Consider the following 16,913-nt stretch of genomic DNA (forward strand, 5'->3'; position numbering starts at 1 on the left):
GTTGTCCATGCAGAACTTGCTAAACCACATTATGTGAAGATTGCAATTATTTAGCTGCTGACTGTGCTGCAGGACACCTTTCGTTGCCCATGAGAATTTTTTATTTGAGGTAGAGCGTGAAATAGTCATGTGAAGATGCGAGTGCATGCAAACTACCGTTCGTCAGAAAAAGGGAAATTTAGTCATATATTTAGCAGTCATTTCCCCTTTTTTGGGAAATCCAAATACATATTTTCTCTCTCTCTGTGTCTCCGTTTCTCTCATCCTCACTCTACGGAAGGAAAGAAAGTTGGTTCTAAAATGTCATTTGGTTCTGACACAAATCTGATTGGGCAATGAGAGATTTCCGCTGTGTGTTGAGCTACCCTATATAAGGTCCTCACTAGCAATTTTCAGTGTTATCTTTTCATGAGAAGATAATGGCTGAAAGACTGCAGAAGCACAGGTAAGTGAATCTGATGAAAAGTTGGCAATTTAAACTTCCCCTAAACCCTCAGATTGTGTAGGGCTTATGGAGATTGCTAGATACTAAAGCAAAGGGACTGGAAAGTGCTGAACAAAATAACCAAGTATTTTCATCAGGCAAAGGATCTAATGAGAAAGAAACTTCCCTGTTACAGGGTATTACGTGTGAGCCCTGGGGCTTATTAATGCCACAGACTAAGCCATTGGCACCTAGTCCAGATGTAGCCGAGACGGGCTACAGCTCCATGCAAATGTCCTGGAAAACCTTTCAGATCTAGCGGTAGGGGAGACCAGCTGCGGTTAGGAAACAGTATTATTGAGCAAGAGGTTGGCTTTGTGGTGTTGTAGAGATGACAATAAGCTGGAAATAGTTTATTATAGTCAAACTATCAGATGTCAGATAAATATAGCTACTAGAACAGGGAGAAATTTGAATCAAAACCACATTATAAATATGAGCGTGATGGGATACACAGAAGATGCCTGAAGGTGAGTACTTATGAATACGATGGTGTTAGATTGGTAGAAATATGTTTTTCTTTTGGATACAATTTGAAGTAGTTGTCCAATCATTTAATAGTCAGCCTATGGGACAATCATGGTATTAGGCTAAGTTAAATGCATGCAATTTACATTTCTGTATATAAAATGGAAATAGTATGTATCATGTGCATACATGTATTGCACATAAATACCTTACATAGAGCATAAAGCAGTGCCTATATATAGCATGTTTTATGTATTTTTGCCTGCAGTACAGTGAGAAAACACATAATGAATCAACGGAGTAGCAGCCGCTGAAACCTTGTGCAAACCAGAAAGCATTTGGTGATGTACGCAGAAGCTGCCTTGCCCATGCCAGGTCAATACAGATGACAGTTAATGAATGACTGGCAGTGGATAGTTTTGTTTTCCCTTAGCGTCACTGTATCTCATTTTTAGTACAACTTGCTCGGGGTTTTCCTCATCTCTTTTTAGCACAGATGGTAATAGTGTCCACGCTGAAAACTCACTTGCGCACCAACTGCGAGATGGGTGTGCATGCCCTGGGAATCAAAGTTTTTTGTCCCAAGAGAAACATTTGTTGGAGACTTTGAAAGCCTGGCTCTGGTTATAGCAGGGAGTTTGCCTGCAGCCTGATCTATTCTAGCTGGCCTACTGTGGTAGCCACAGTGGATATGATAAAGTGACACAGGATTTAATGAGGTCCACGCAACCTGAAGTGACTGCTTAAGACAGCCGAAGTCTGTTTTGCTGCATCTTTGCTCCTGTGTTCACCCAAGCCACTACACTACAGCTGACTGGAAGCGGCTGAGCCGTGCCTCAGTCACATCTTATTGCAAAATAAGCAGAGCTAGATTTTTCCGCCTGTAGCTGTTGCACTGAAAAGCCGTGGGGACAGCAGCATCTTGTGGTATGTTGTTTGCATCTCCTGTGGAGTGGAAGGAAAGGGACAGAAGTGATGCGTTTGTGCCAAGCCAGATGCTCTTGTTCCGCAAGTCAGCCCCCATAAAATAGGGAGGAAAAAGCCTTTCTGCTCACTAAGGGCGAACCAGAGCTCACCAGGTCCTGAGTGAGGAAAAAAGCAGTTAACTCTTAAGTTAACTTTGAGTATTTTCATCATATCTTCTGTCTTGTAATAAACTTCCCTGTAGATTTCAAGACACTTTCTCTCGATCTTCTCCTTCCCATTTCCTCTGGGAAAAAATGCGTGGGCTCTTCTTTGTCCTGGTGACGTGCACAGCGAGCGCCTCGGCTTTCAGACTCCAGCAAGGCAAAAGCACAGGTAAAAGCATGCTTTTCTTTTTTTCCTTCTGTCTCCCTCTCCCTTATTTTTAATGTGCCTGGCTGACAGTAATGTAAAAATATCTCTGATTTATATAGAAAACTGCCCAGATCACACCGTGTTTTTCAAACACTACTATGAACTGCATGGAGAACCTGTGGTTCTGAAATGCCCTTCCCCCAGATACAAACATTTGGATATTTCTGCCTTGACCCCTAATATCACATGGTATAAAAATGGTTCAAAACCCATGATATCAGGAAGAGATGAAGATCCAAGAGTCTGGGCAAAAGGAGATGCACTCTGGTTTTTACCAGCAATGCTAGAAGACTCAGGAGTATATATCTGCACCAGAAGGTGGGTATTTAAAAGAAAATCCAGTTCACTAACAAGTTGACTATGTCTAAAATACATTAGCTTGATTCTAAACTCCTGTTGTGTTCAGAGCATGTCTGGATAAGATAATTTCTTTATTAGAGAAAAAAATGCGGAAAGTCAGAACTCCTAAATGTATTGTGTGTCTCCTATAGATACATATACGGAAATCTGGATAAATCGTGACACAGTATTGCCACTCTGGCTACGATCTCACGAGGAACATGAGAGCGAGCATTTGTTCTAGCTTATTTATGAGCCAGGCAGGTCTGTGGCAAGCAGGGACATGCTGCAGGCACGGGATTCTGCAGAACGCAACCCTCCTGTTACAGCTCCAGAGAAGCAAATAGCCTTGCTTGCACTCCAGACTGCTTTACGAAGCATATACCAAGGCTCTGGAGTGCCTTCCTTCTTCCCTCTTCCTTATCCCTGGTGTTTACTTTTCTTCTGCTTCGCATTTTAAACAAGACTTTGATTGCCTTGGTTTTGCTGGAAGACCTGTCATGAGACCTGATGTGTATTTACTAGGCTGGGACCAGACTTGTGATACTGCAGTGGGTTGAGACCTGACCATGTTTTTCTGAGTATCTGACAAGTTTCAAAAGAGGTACCAGGGTCTGGATTTGTGGGGAAATGAGGAAAGCCAAAACGCCTGTCACCATTAGAGCCTGAACTCCAGAAGGTGTCCCAGCTCCTTGTCCCCTGCCAGCTCCTCCTTCCAGTCATCCTCCCAGTAGACCCCTGGCAACTGGCACCTTGCTCTGGGGTCTATAGTGGAAAACATATCCATACATCCCTGGACCTGCCTGTGTAGAGCGCAGTTTCCTTGCTGGCAAGGCACACCTTGTGAGTGACGTGTGTCAGCAGTAGAAGAGGTGGACAGGCAGAACTCAAGTCAATAAATCATGCTCAGCGTATTGGGCCGGCATTTCCGCGTGTCTCAGCAGCAGTTGCAGTGGTGGGGCAGAAGAGAAGACTTTGCTAGTGAGGCCAGAATAACAAAAAGTGGCAAATATTGTCCTAGAGCAGAGAGTAGTTCCCTGAGACCCTGAAGGCTGTTTTTTTAATCTCCTTTCTGGACTATTCTGCCTCAGTTCCTCAACCTATAACACTGCGACAGTGTTATTGACAGCTATAGTAAAATACTGTGAAATCTGCCTGAAAAAGATATGCAAGAGCTGAGTGCATAGCTTCGTCACTAACATTATTACAGGATTGATAAAGTACAAACAAATTGTATTTCCTTTGCAAATCATCCCACAGGGAAGCCACCAGATTTTTTTCAACACTCTGTAAAATGAGGGTAGAAGCAAATTATCACAGATCTCTGCTTCTGCTGAGCAAATATTTTGGATTTAGGGATCTGACCTGTAGGTGACAGGCAGTCACAGTGCCCTAGCAGTAGTGTGAGCTCTTCAGGAGGTTGCAGCCCGGACCCCCTGGCTTTGCTGGTCCCCACAGGGGTCAGGATCAGGCACTGCCCTGGGTGAAGGCATCTCCGAGACAGGCTTTCAGAGGTCGGAAAAGACACAGTTTAAGCACCTATATCCCCCAGTTTGGTCCTCCTTGGGACTGGAAGCGATTGTCACTTGGGGCCAGAAAGTTAAAATTCGTTAAAGATTGCAAAACTTGCAAAGCAGGAATGCCTTCTTTTCTGTGCAAAGTAATATGTACTCACAGAAGTGCCTACTTGTTGTTCAACAGTAACTGCAGATGTGTCTTTATATGTGCTTTAAGTTTTTTATTTCATCGTTAGGTCCCAACCATTAGGGTTTTCACAGTCAAGACCTCTTTCAAGGAAATGACGGAGGGTTCATGACACATCTGCTACTGTTCAGGTGAACATGTTCCCTCTCCTTGCAAAATTAAAATCATGCCGTAGCCTAAGGGTGCGCAGCAAACTTGGTGTACAAAACCGAAAAGACTGGAGCTCCGAGGCAGACATGTGTCAGCATGTTTAGATTGTGCCAAAAAAACAGTACCAGTGATTTTCCAGCATCCCTCCTGCTCTGATCTCAGTCTTGGCCTCTTAGAAACTGCCAAGGAGGGAAACAGAGCCAGGAGGAAACCAAGGGTGTCACCGGAGTTCCCCTTGTCACTGGTGGGTGCTCACCTCTCCCCGCTCTGTCCGTAGGAACTCCTCCTACTGCGCCGAGGTCTCCATCCACCTCACGGTCGTGGAGAAGACAGCTGCTCGGGACATCGCCTATCTCCAGGTCCTCTTCACTTTCACCTCTGGAAAGATCGTTTGCCCTGACCTGTGGGATTTTACACCAAATGGGACAAGCCTGGAGCTCAAGTGGTACAAGGTAGAACTTTCACCTCCTTTTTGGGCAAAGCCTAATCCCAACCTGTTTGTGAAGGCACATATATCTCCACTTTCTGTTTCTCCTGACCATCATGTTGCTAAAGGCACGAGAACAGCATAATATACTGGGAATTTGGGGGCAGATGTATATATTTTAGGAAAGGTTCTCTGGGGTGGACTCAGCACAGGGTGAAGGGCCCCATGTGTTATATGCTCTCACAGGCAGTGTAACTATTTTTAAGGTTAGATTACCTAGCCTGACTCCAGGGTTTGCCACTTCAGATTAGGTCCTTCTCTTCAGTTCTGTGCTTCTTTTTATGGCCCCTCTACTGAATCCCATAAAGTAGGACCGCCCAGTGATGCTTCCACCGCATGAGCTGTTCAGATGGGGGTAGCATTCATTAATCAACTGGAATACAGCATTTGGAAATACTAGATTCATCACACAATGCTTACAGTGTTCTCTTGCCTGTCCGTGGCTTTTCAAATAGGCAAGCCTGGTTTTGCCTGTAAGGTCAAATATTCTTCACTTGATCATCCTTAGCTGTATAATCTCGCACTGGACAGCGCGGGATTCTTCTTTTATTTTCATAATACCTTGTTTCAGCTTTTATTTACACTCTCACTATGATCATGTGCTCTGCCTCCTGCAGCTATCCTTCTTACCATAGGATGCAGTGCCTATGTTGTGATTGGTACCATATCAGCAAAATGTCTCTGCTCAGGATTCCCTTCAGAAGCAGGCTATTACCCACTTAGATAAGTAAAAGGCTGCCTTCCCACCCCAATATGGTTCTTGTTACAACCATCAGAAAGAGCTAGCCTGCCTTCATGGAGAAGGAACTTCATTGCTCCTAGCAGGGCTCCAACCTGTGTGTGAACAGAGCCTTAGCGATACAGAGCAGGAATTTATCACAGTTTATGAGATCATGTAGGGTAGGTAATATTTCTGTGAAAACCTGCATGATCACTAGTATCTGTCTTTGAAGAATGCCTTAGAATATTACTCTTACGAGGCCATGTATGGAAAGTAATAGTGTTGTGAAAACCTTCATGGTTACTAAGATGGTTTTAGTCTTGGAAGAATGTCTTAGATGATTACTCTTGAAAGGACTCAGGAAAGAGCCTGTTATATTTTCTTCCATCTTAAAATATGTACTTTATTGAAAAGCTGTACACACACACTGTAGATAGATAGATTAAAATAGCAATTCTTCACACTTCATATCGTGCCTCTGTCCTGGTTTCAGCTGGGATAGAGTTAACTGTCTTCCTAGTAGCTGGTACAGTGCCATGTTTTGAGTTCAGTATGTGAAGAATGTTGATAACACTGATGTTTTCAGTTGTTGCTCAGTAGTGTTTAGATTAGAGTCAAGGATTTTTCAGCTTCTCATGCCCAGCCAGGGCACCTGACCCAAACTGGCCGACAGTGTATTCCATACCATGTGATGTCCCATCTAGTTTAGGAACTGGGAAGTGGGGGGCACGGATTTTCGCCGCTTGGGGACTGGCTGGGTGTCGGTCGGCGGGTGGTGAGCAATTGCCCTGCGCATCATTTGTACATTTCAATCCTTTTATTACTACTGTTGTCATTTTATTAGTGTTATCATTATCATTATTAGTTTCTTCTTTTCTGTTCTATTAAACCGTTCTTATCTCAACCCAGGAGTTTTACTTCTTTTCCTGATTTTCTCCCCCATCCCACCGGATGCGGGGGGAGTGAATGAGTGGCTGCGTGGTGCTTAGTTGCTGGCTGGGGTTAAACCACGACAGCCTCAGAGCATTTTAGAGACAGATACACATTTGAAGAACTTGCCCTTTGGTGGGAAAGTGGAACTGCTCAGATTTCCCAGTGATAAGTGAACTTTTAACAACAGAGACACAGGGATAAGTACTTTTGTCTGGAAGTTACACGGGGTGTAACTACACGTATCTGAGCCATAACACCAGCTGCTGTCCTTTCTCCAGGATGCTCTGCCTTTGGAAGATGACCATGAAAAATTCCTAATTCTGAAAGGTTCGACTTATCTGACCATGACTTCTGTACTACCAACAGACGCTGGCTATTACACCTGCAAGATGCCATTTCCATTCGAAGGTGTAACGCATGAAATCACCAGAACAATTCGGCTGGAGACCGTTGGTAAATATTGACCCCTTAAAACATTACAGCACTTAAGGAAAATCTCTTTTTTTAACACAACTCTGGGGACGAACTCCTGCTCGGCCTCGCAGCCCTGCCAAGACAAGTGGGACACCGTGGGTGCTTGCTTTGGCACCGATGAGTTTCCCACAGCCCCTGGCAGGGTTTCCTCCGGCTGGGCACTGGTGTCCACTGGTGGAAGTGGCTTTGGAAATGTGAACACCTCGCTGGCATAGGAGTGTAATTGTGGGTCCCCTGCAGAGCCATTCTCCGGTTAAGTTTGTGGCTTTTCTGTTTTTTTGCAAGTGTGAAATGGGTGTGCAAGGATCTCGGCACTCACTGTGCATAAAAAGAGCCGTGCTTAGTGCCTAATGTTGCTGTTGCTTCCCCAAAACCCTCGCTCGCCTGCCGTGAATGCCTCACGGTGCAGCTTTCAGGACGGAGATGTCAGCTTGATCCTATCCATCTCCACAAACACAGGCCTCGGGGCTTGAAATTGGAATTCCTCTCTTTGCCAGTGGGTTTAATAATCAAATGCTTTCCTGGGACATGAAAGATGTTGAGCAAAGTGGCACGTTTCTGTCCATAGTTGTTCTGGAGCAATGCCCAAATTTTCTATTGTGCTAGCACTGACTCTCTGTTCTCTTTCTCTCTCCAGAACAAGAAAAGAGAATTACCCCAATAATTGTGTATCCAACACAAAAGACGACATCAGCTGCTCTCGGTAAGGCCCAACATTCTTTTTGGAAACATCTAACCAGGCAAAAATGAGAGCAGGTCCTCTTATGGTGTAATTTGTTGGCATAAATTGTTGTAGTTCTTTTGATCTCAATTATATTAGCTGAGGGTCAGTGCTGGAGTAGTTTTTGCATCTTACTGTCTACAACTAGATGCTGTCTTCCACGTAGGAGAAGCTGTAGAAATGCAGTAGATTTTAGTCACTAACAAAGCAAGAAAAGCATGTTTGTACCCTTAGATCAGCTGCTCAGAGTCCCCCTTCCCTAAGAACTATTCGTTTTCAGTATTCCCTCAAACTGGTCTAGGTTATCTGGTGGTTTTGAATGAGCCATCTAGATCTTTTGGGAGGAGACATTTTTTCACTGCTTTTTACTGTTTGAACTAGACAGTTGTTGTTAGTTAGAAAGTACCTTGACAGGATCTCTGTTTGTCTTTGAAGATTATATTATGACAATAAAATTCTGCTGCACTTCCTCTTAGAAAATGCCAGGTGTATTTTACACTAAGCTTTTTAAACGTGGATACTATACACACAGCTGTGTCCTATGGTGTCTTAGTTTTCCCTGCCACTTTTCCTTCCATCAGCATAGGACTACCAAGTCTTTTTTTTTTCCCTGTCTAGCTCCATGGAGTGTTTTATATCCCTTTTATCACCATCTGCACAGACATAGTAATAAAGCTGTATGCATTATTGAGCCCTGCATTTTCCATATAATATAGATACACACCAGTCTGAAGGCTCTTTATCCCTAGCTCTGAGTTACAGTAATTATAGCAAAATTTCTGAATTTTTGCACAATCACTTTATCTCTGGAGGTCCCACCTTGAGCCGAATGCCCTTGCCCAAAGCACCTCTGAGTGGAGCTACACTGCTGGTTAAGCTCCAGAGTGGTAAATCACACCATGCCCTTTGGGCTGCAGTACGTCAGAAGGAGCAAGGCCACAAGAACACAGCTTTGCCTCCTGAGGAATGTGTCTAGTGCAAGAGTTGCTAACTGTTGCAATGGGAAAATAATTTGGTTAGCAGCGGGAAGGACTGCCAAACTGAAGGGTCTTGCTGCCAAGGAGTAGGGGATCAAAAACGATCTGGGACTTCAGTTTTGGATGCAGTGGTGCTTGACGTGTGTGGGAACGTGATCTTCCACTGGAGATGTTGGTTTTCACCAAGGGAAAGAGTAGTTCTTCACATGTATCCAAATGGATTTTTAATCTTTCTTTTACTAACAGGCTCCAGGATGACTCTCTCATGCAAAGTGTTTGTTGGACTGAGCAGCCACGTCAATACCGATGTGGAATGGCTAGCAAATGACACTGCCGTCGATGTGGTTTACAAGCAAAGCAGAATTACAGAGGGAGAACGACAGTAAGTCTGGCTGAAAGTGTTTCCTTGTGCTTGTTGGGTTAGCCTGCAGTGTTACAGGGGCTCTCAGTGCAGCTGAATGCCAGGTAATGAAAGGGGATATGGACAGATCTGAAGTAAAGGTGAGAGCTGAAAAAAAAACCAGGCAGGCAAGCAAAAAAAACCCCAAATCCAACCCAGGAAGGGTGAAATAAATTCTTTATCTCTGGTGTTTATTCATGGTATACTGCGAATGAGCCAACTTTGAGGCTTAAACTTGAAGCACACTTTCATGAGCAGCTGAGCTGATGTGAGAGCTGACTGCAGTGGAAAACAGCGGGGCTTGATCCTTCCCAGTGCTTCTCTTACCTCTCTCCTTGCCCCATGCCAGTGGAATGGCACCATCCTCTCCCTGACATTCATGAGGTTCTCTGAACACACTGAGACAACAGAAAACTATCCAGTGGTTTGGGTTTGTTGTTTGTTTTTTTTTTAAAAAAATACCATTGTTTTCCCCCTTAGGCTTGTTTTTTTCCACATTAGTGAGTTAAACTGACTCACAGAGACGCCCAGTGAGCGCTAGAGCTGGCGCCAGGGAAGCATTTGGCGGGGGCGATGCTGGTGGGAGCGAGAAGCAGGATGTTCCGCATCCTCTTGCCCTGATCCGTTGTCTCTCCCAGTCTTACGGAGCCTTCTCTCAGCTGCCTCATAGCTGTATGCCTCAAGGCTTTTCCCGCTAGGAAAGGTGGGAAAAAGATCTGCTTTCTGTACCTGTGACATGTCACCTGAGCAGCACTAACTCACTACGTTCAGGCATGCTTCTAGTGCTTCGCAGGTGTGAGGTAAACCTACTGACTGAAATCTCGTCATTGAGGTCCAAGTCGGCGTGTTTTATCTCTCATTTAATGAAGCTGAGAGTGTCCACAAAGATCATCACCCTCACCTGGGTCACGGTGGCTCTGCCTGTACTGGTGGACAGAGCCGGGAAGTTGCTGGGCTCTGGGATGCCATTGCCTCTGCTGTTAATGGTTAAACTGGTCACTTAGCAGCTAGCACCTTCCCAAAGAGCTCCTGGCTATCAATTAGGATTTAGTATGGGGCAGGCACCAATCCCCACAGAGTTTGGGGATGTGACATCCCTATTTTGAGGGACAAGAGTGTTTAACAGTTGTGGATGTGAGCCGGTTTGGGCCATTTGTGGCCATCAGTGCCAGGTAGCAACCTGGCCATATTTGGTTTATTGCACAGCTGCAGCCAGAGGTACATGGTAACTCAGCTGTATGCACAAGCCCTTCTGTGTTTTCACGTTCCCCACAGCATGATTGAGACCATTAATTTATAATGTTGTTTACATGGATAAGTGACAGCGCGTTAACCCTGTGGTCAGGAGCCATAAAATGTACGGTGGCTATAGTCTCTGCAGGCTTTAGAGTAGAGCAGCATGTGTACTTTCTTACTTGGACTTTAAAAATTATTTTTATTATTACTATCATAATTACTGTTATATATTATTATACAATTGCACAAGGACAGGGACCATGCCAGCTAGGGCTCACGCAGAGCCCACGGTGTGTGGGACACCCCAGTTCTGCTGGAAGCCCTCAGAATGGCAGCAAGGCAAAACAGGCCAAATGCCACCAGGAAAACAAATTCCCTGTAGAAATCTCTGGCAAAGCACCCACCGCTGTGTTGCTGCCTTCCTGCAGTACAGTCCCGGGAGGAGGGCACAGAGAATTCCGCTGCCGCAGCGCATAGCAGACTCATGAGCAGATCATTAAAGAGCAGCTGGACAACTTCTCCAGCAATGACTAAAAGATGTCAAGAGACAATGTGACTGCAGCTAGAAAACCACTTTTAAATAGTTGGACTGATGAAACAATTAGATAGATTGATATTAGCTGGAAACTTCCTAGACAGTTTCTTGTCTTGAGCTCTTGGCTTTGGGCAGATGATAGACAGTTTGCTGAGTGAGCATTTGCAGGGTTATGTTCTTCATATGTCCTCTTCCAGCTGATAGTAAGAATGAATCTTAGAAATTAATAGGTGGTCAGAGAGAAGGAATTCGGTCCTTCCACAATGCTGTGTAGAGAGCTCAAAGATATACAGAATTCTGCTTGCCTTTCTTCCCTCCTTTTTCTTTATTTTTGCAAGACCAATCTAGATGTTTTTTTCCTGGAAGATTCAAGAAGTGCAGGATGGGTACTGACTTCTGAGACTCAAATAGTTGGCACAACTGGGCTGGAAGTTGGCACAAGCGGGCAAAAGTGGGCGAAAGCGGGCGAAAGCAGGCAAAAGCTGGAAGATGCAGGTGTCCTCTAATGCTGAGGGGCTAGTTCAGAAATGAGCAAATATCCAATGTATTTTCTTGCAACATGCTGTTAGAATGAACACATCAAATAGAGAAAAGCCAGCTTATAATAGGATTTAACATTAATTTTTTCTTTCAGAGAAATTGTAGAAAATGGTGAAAACTTCATTGAAGTGCCACTGATTTTTCATTCTGTTGAAGAAGTGGATTTTTACACAGACTTTACGTGTCTGGCACAGAACAGATATGGCTACCAAGTACTGCCAACAAGGGTCAAGCAGGAAGGTAACTAGTTTGACTGCTTATTTGGGATAATTGTTATCATTATTCTAATGCTAAATTATCATCCCAGCCTTTTATACTGTCAAAGGTAGTATTGGGATGAATTATTGCCTGGGGAAAAACTGGTTGCCTCTTTCACCTGTAGACTTTGGAATAGCGTGTTCACAAATACACTTTCTGTGGGTCAGTCACTGACATTTTCTGCAGGGATAGGGATCTGTGCTGGTATATCTGTTCATTGGATACGGCTCCAATTTAGATACACGTTGTGAAATCATGGCTCCAGTGAGACTACTGGCAAACTCCCATTGGGTGCAGCAGGGCCAGATCTCCTCCAGTCCCTCAACAAGTAGTGAAAAAAAAAAAGAAGACAATAGCAGAATAAAGATCAGAGTGTTCCTTCTCCTCATGCACAGACTGCCACCAAAATAACAAGAAGTGTAAATTACGATGGGTGTTGTTATTTTGGCTCCTAGTGATGGGAAGAGAAGCCCTAAGCTCAGTGCAATTAATGTTGCAGTGTGATAGACCATTGGCCAAGAACCAGCTGTAAAAACAATGTGAAGCGATGCTAATTGTTTCTTTGCATGATGTTGATGAATCACCAAAGCTTGCTCACACTGTCTTAGAAAGGCATATGAACATTTGCAGTCTTCATTATGAGTTATAACTCATGACTCACTCCAGCATCCTATGATGAGGGATTTGTACTCGTTTGCTAGATGATGTGCTGCCCTTGTCTTCCGTGAGCTACACAGGTATTACTACAGGGGAGGCAATCCGTGGACCGATATAGGCTGGAATAATCCAAAATGGTCTGGGCAGACACTGGTCTTGGAAATTAGCTGTATTTGGGGAAAAAGCTCAGAGTCTTGGCTTGATCATTAGCAATTTATGGGCTGCTCTGTATGAGAAAATTATTCACAGAGCTTGAGGGTGGACTAGCTGTTTTGTACTCCCTCTCCACATGGTGCTTTTATTTCCTGCTTGGAGTGTCTCTGCTCCCACCAAATTAAGACAGAAAGCACATAGTCACTCTGAGCCAGGGTTGGGAAGAGCCATGTGTGTGCAAAAAGATGGAACTTTAAATTCTTAACCTCTATTGTTTTCCAGTTCTTTCTCCCCTCTTCGTAAACCCATTTCCCAGAACGCTCAATCAATAGGCCTCTTCCTTTCACAGGTGATCAACCCTGCTGGAAGGTTAACTTGCAGACATCCTTTTTATTGTCATTTCTCCTCTTCCTCCTTGAACTTAGAGAACTATCTTCCTGGGAGGTTTTTTTGAAAATGTTTCATTTCTTTACTTTTCCAGCTGTCGGCTTGTCCTGGTACGCTGCAATGATTCCCGTTGCATTGGCCTGCGTGATCATGGGAGGGATATGCATACACAAGTGCTGGAAGCGGAGAGCTGATAAAGGATACACAATAGCAAAGGTTTAAAATCTGCTTTATTTTCCAACCGCCAACAGAACAAAAAATCATCCTGGCTATCTTTCACGTGAGACACAGAGAGACATTTCAGACCAGACACACTGCTTTCCCAACAGATGGATATGTATCGGCTATTTTCCTCTTCTCCAAGTCTTCTACGATCTGATGAAGTTATAAATTTAAATTTGCATTTTTATGCTGCCTAGATGCAGGAAACCTGCTTCTATTCTTTTGCAGCTAGGGTGCAATCTGTAGCATGTTGGAACACAGAATACCAGGAACATGCCCTGGATATGGGAAGGGTAGGGAAAGGAAGGTGCTCTCCCCTGTCGTAATTCCAATAGTCTCATTGTTTAAAAAAAAAAAAGGAAAAGAAAACCCCTAAAATCTAAAAATCAGAAGCTAAGAAAGGTTGCTACAGAAGGACTATTCCACACGAGAGTGAAAATGCAGTTTTCTTATGCATCCAAACCCATTTTATTTTACTTCAGTCTAAAAAGAGCCATTTTTTTCCCTCTTCCAGAGCCAAATACAGTTGTCATGGCAACTGTATATGTACGACCTTCTCCACAGAAAATCTAAATTTTTTCACCATTTGGATTACTCTTTGCTTAAATAGACTGTCTCAGAATATCAGTCGCCAAGAGATAACTACAACAGCATAAGAGATAATTGTACACTGGAGAATTCAGTTCTGTTTTATCTACCAATATCTCATAGCTAGAGATTCATAGGCAGCTGTAATATGTTGTTATCTTTGCCAAGAAAAGAATGTGGAGGGATGTTTTAGTGTTTTGAGAGTCATTTGACTAATACAAAGTTTTATTCCTGGAAGTGATTTGACAGATTACCAGTAATAATGTACAGTCTTGCCCTTCTGTGCTTCTAACTCTTTCATGACTGGCCTGATTCTCCTCTCTGAAATGAGTATAAAAGTCTGCCATAGATTCCCATAACGAATGAGTCTGCACCAGTCTAAAGCTGGTGCAGCTTCAGGAACCTTGTGTCCTTTATACTGAAGTATGCAAATCGATTACTCATGATGCAAAATGCTGCCCATAAAGCTAACTGGATTCCAGTCTTGACATAAATCAGAAGGGAGCAATAAATAATCAATGACCATGTTGTGTTTCGAGGATCAGAATGAGTAGAATGATTTTGTTACTTCCTCTTCCGAGAGATAACACTTATGATAGCCGAGAAATAGTTCCATCGTGTATAATATGTATTAACTTCATCTGTATGGGAGGGGAAGAGATCCAGCCTTAAGGTCTAGATTTTTACAGACCCATAACTGACACATAACTCTCACAGACACTGAAGATAAAGATTTTTGTTCAGGTGAATCAGCCCAGAGTTTTTTCAAACTCTGTAGGATAAAAAATAATCAGCAAAAATGTTGGCTCCGAAGAAACAAATTGTAAAGTAAGAATGTTAGAACTGCACGTGGTCCCACAAACTGGGGAAATGAACAATTCGCATCCATCTGGGAGAGGCCGTAACCTAATTCCTTTCCACCACCACTTATAGATGGTTCTGAGTTTAGCCCAATAAATATCTGGAAGGATTTTAAAGACTAGGATGTGACTTGAATTGAGAAACTCTTCAATCTATTAGCAAGAACCTTCACATTTTATGAGATTTAAGCCAAAGTCTCCCTTTAAGTATTCTGAATGTTCGCTGTGAAGATGCAGGCACAGGGATTAGATTTCTGACAGTCTGGGTCAATGGCAACCAAAGAAGACCACAGGACTTACTGTTTCCAAGTGCAGCATGTTAAAGTTGATGATAAAGAATACATATGTTTTATGGGCAGATGGGAAAAAGGTGGCTGCAAGCGTCCACTTGGATATCTGTTCTTTGAAGGAAGAAAACTATAGATGAACTGACCATTGCTGGAAGGAACATAAAAGTTTTAGGTACATCAGGAATGCTCATTTTTATCAAGCAATTCTAGTCTGTAGCGAGAGAACAAATTAGGTTTGCCAATAAGTGTAACCTTTCAAAATATGATTTGTTCTTCCTATCCATCTGTATCCTCCAAAAGTAGTGTGATAACACATCTGGCTGTAGGCGCGGGGCTGGATTTCACTAAGTAGTGGAAAAAGAAGCAGAACTTTTGGTATATGGAGTGTCGGTGCCATAAAAAAGTTAAATACCTCAGATCCTCCTCCAAACTAGAGAAGGAGAAAGAAATGTAAATGTGAGATAAAAATTAGGCATACAGAGAACTGATGTTACATACTCAGTGGTGTCTTGAATGCAAGGGGAATGTAAAGAAACAAAAGTTTATCTTTTATGAAGTGCTGTTTGCTTCTCTGACTACTGGTACAGTAATATTCTGAAGGCTTTCCTCATAGGTAGACTTGTTCAAGTGAACTAGATAGTGTAAATGTTTTACAGGTAGACTTGAACAAGTGACCGACATAATGTAAATATTTTACATTGATTTGTATTGTTATAAACAGGGGTAACACGGTCTATGTTGGTTTTGAAAATGTTATGTGAAAAAAGGCAGAAAAAAAAAAAAGCAAACCAAAGTGCTGGTGCGTGAGTTGGGTGGGAAGGGAGATGTGAGATGGCTCTTTGGGGGTAGCAGCTCTTTCCCGGAGAGGTGTGATTTTTCCAGTGCTCTGCTTCAGAGGGGCTCGTCCCCTGGGGGCACAGTGACCCCCGCTCTGTCTTCAGCCACTTCTGCTCTCACCCTGTGGCTGAGCCTGGTCACACCAAAGGGGGACCAAATCCTGATGGGCCAAGCTCCTTTCTTGACTGCCACCACGTTCATGGCTGTCCTTGCTCTGCAGTCCCCCGGGCTCACTCTGGGCAGGTGGTGCTGGGTGAACTTTGCCTACCAGCTGTTGAAGTATCGTGTTCTCCCACTGACTTCTCTGGGGAAACTTCTGGAACTGTAGGTGAACACGGATTGTCGCTGTGGGGATGTGAATTTAGTGTGTGCTCCCCAGGCGGGGAGATCTGTCTTATTCAGCTTCCCAAAAGCAACAATTTTGTCCCCTCCTTTTTTTCAGTCAAAATTAGAGAACTCCAGTTGTCACTGTACTTGAGGTAGGTCCATCCCAGGGAGTTCAGAGTCATTAGCTTCAATGTACTTTGAGGAGAAAATGTCCTGAATCTCAAGGCAAACTGAGACTGAGGACTTGTACTGGTTTATAATCAGGCCTGAAAAGAAATACAGTATCAGGGATTCAGGGCTCTGCACCACAGTGTTTCTCTTCAGAAAAATTAATCATAGAATCATAGAATCGTTTAGGTTGGAAAAGACCTTTAAGATCATCGAGTCCAACTGTCAACCCAACACCACCGTGCCCACTAAACCATGCCCTGAAGTGCCACATGTACGTGTTTTTTGAACACCTTCAGGGATGGTGACTCCACCACTTCCCTGGGCAGCCTGTTCCAACGCCTGACAACCTTTTCAGTAAAGAATTTTTTTCTAATATCCAATCTAATGATGTAAGGAGGACAAGGCCACCTCATTCCTGGGACTGTGTGGGTTTACAGTATTTGCATCTATCTGCAACAACTTCAAAGGCACACCTACAGAGGGGAGGAGACTGGTGTCCCATGGTCTTGGCATGAGTTAGCATCCAGGACAGAGGCTGCTCCTGAAAAAGTAGTTCTTCTCGGTAAACATGAGTTCAGATAACAATTATTTTCTTGTTTTACTCAGCATAGATGAACTTGATGTCAGCTATCCATCTATATAGGCAGCATAAGTAA

The 16,913-nt window shown here is 43.5% G+C and overlaps 1 protein-coding gene across 2 annotated transcripts; it reads left to right on the top strand.

Moving 5' to 3' along the window:
• Nucleotides 1-359: 359 nt before the first annotated feature.
• IL1R2 (interleukin 1 receptor type 2) lies at nucleotides 360-15,909 on the top strand. 2 transcript variants are annotated; one of them, XM_009918594.2, is made up of 9 exons: nucleotides 360-445; nucleotides 2,121-2,251; nucleotides 2,350-2,608; nucleotides 4,761-4,935; nucleotides 6,903-7,077; nucleotides 7,736-7,801; nucleotides 9,043-9,178; nucleotides 11,602-11,747; nucleotides 13,057-15,909. In XM_009918594.2, exons 1-9 carry the CDS (start codon nucleotides 420-422, stop codon nucleotides 13,182-13,184), a joined length of 1,242 nt encoding a protein of 413 aa, XP_009916896.1. In that variant the 5' UTR covers nucleotides 360-419; the 3' UTR covers nucleotides 13,185-15,909. The 2 variants fall into 2 exon arrangements, with proteins under 2 accessions (XP_009916896.1, XP_069626219.1); XM_069770118.1 differs by lacking the exon at nucleotides 360-445 and adding an exon at nucleotides 763-954.
• The last annotated feature ends 1,004 nt before the right edge of the window (nucleotides 15,910-16,913 follow it).

The sequence above is a fragment of the Haliaeetus albicilla genome, chromosome 25 (genome assembly GCF_947461875.1).
Source record: "Haliaeetus albicilla chromosome 25, bHalAlb1.1, whole genome shotgun sequence".
NCBI classification, from domain to species: domain Eukaryota; kingdom Metazoa; phylum Chordata; class Aves; order Accipitriformes; family Accipitridae; genus Haliaeetus; species Haliaeetus albicilla.

Excerpts from the sequence above, each read along its gene's own strand:
- IL1R2 (XM_009918594.2), top strand. The coding sequence starts at position 420 with ATGGCTGAAAGACTGCAGAAGCACAG. Across the intron at positions 2,252-2,349 it reads CCAGCAAGGCAAAAGCACAG|AAAACTGCCCAGATCACACC; the intron begins GTAAAAGCATGC and ends TGATTTATATAG. Across the intron at positions 7,078-7,735 it reads AATTCGGCTGGAGACCGTTG|AACAAGAAAAGAGAATTACC; the intron begins GTAAATATTGAC and ends TTCTCTCTCCAG.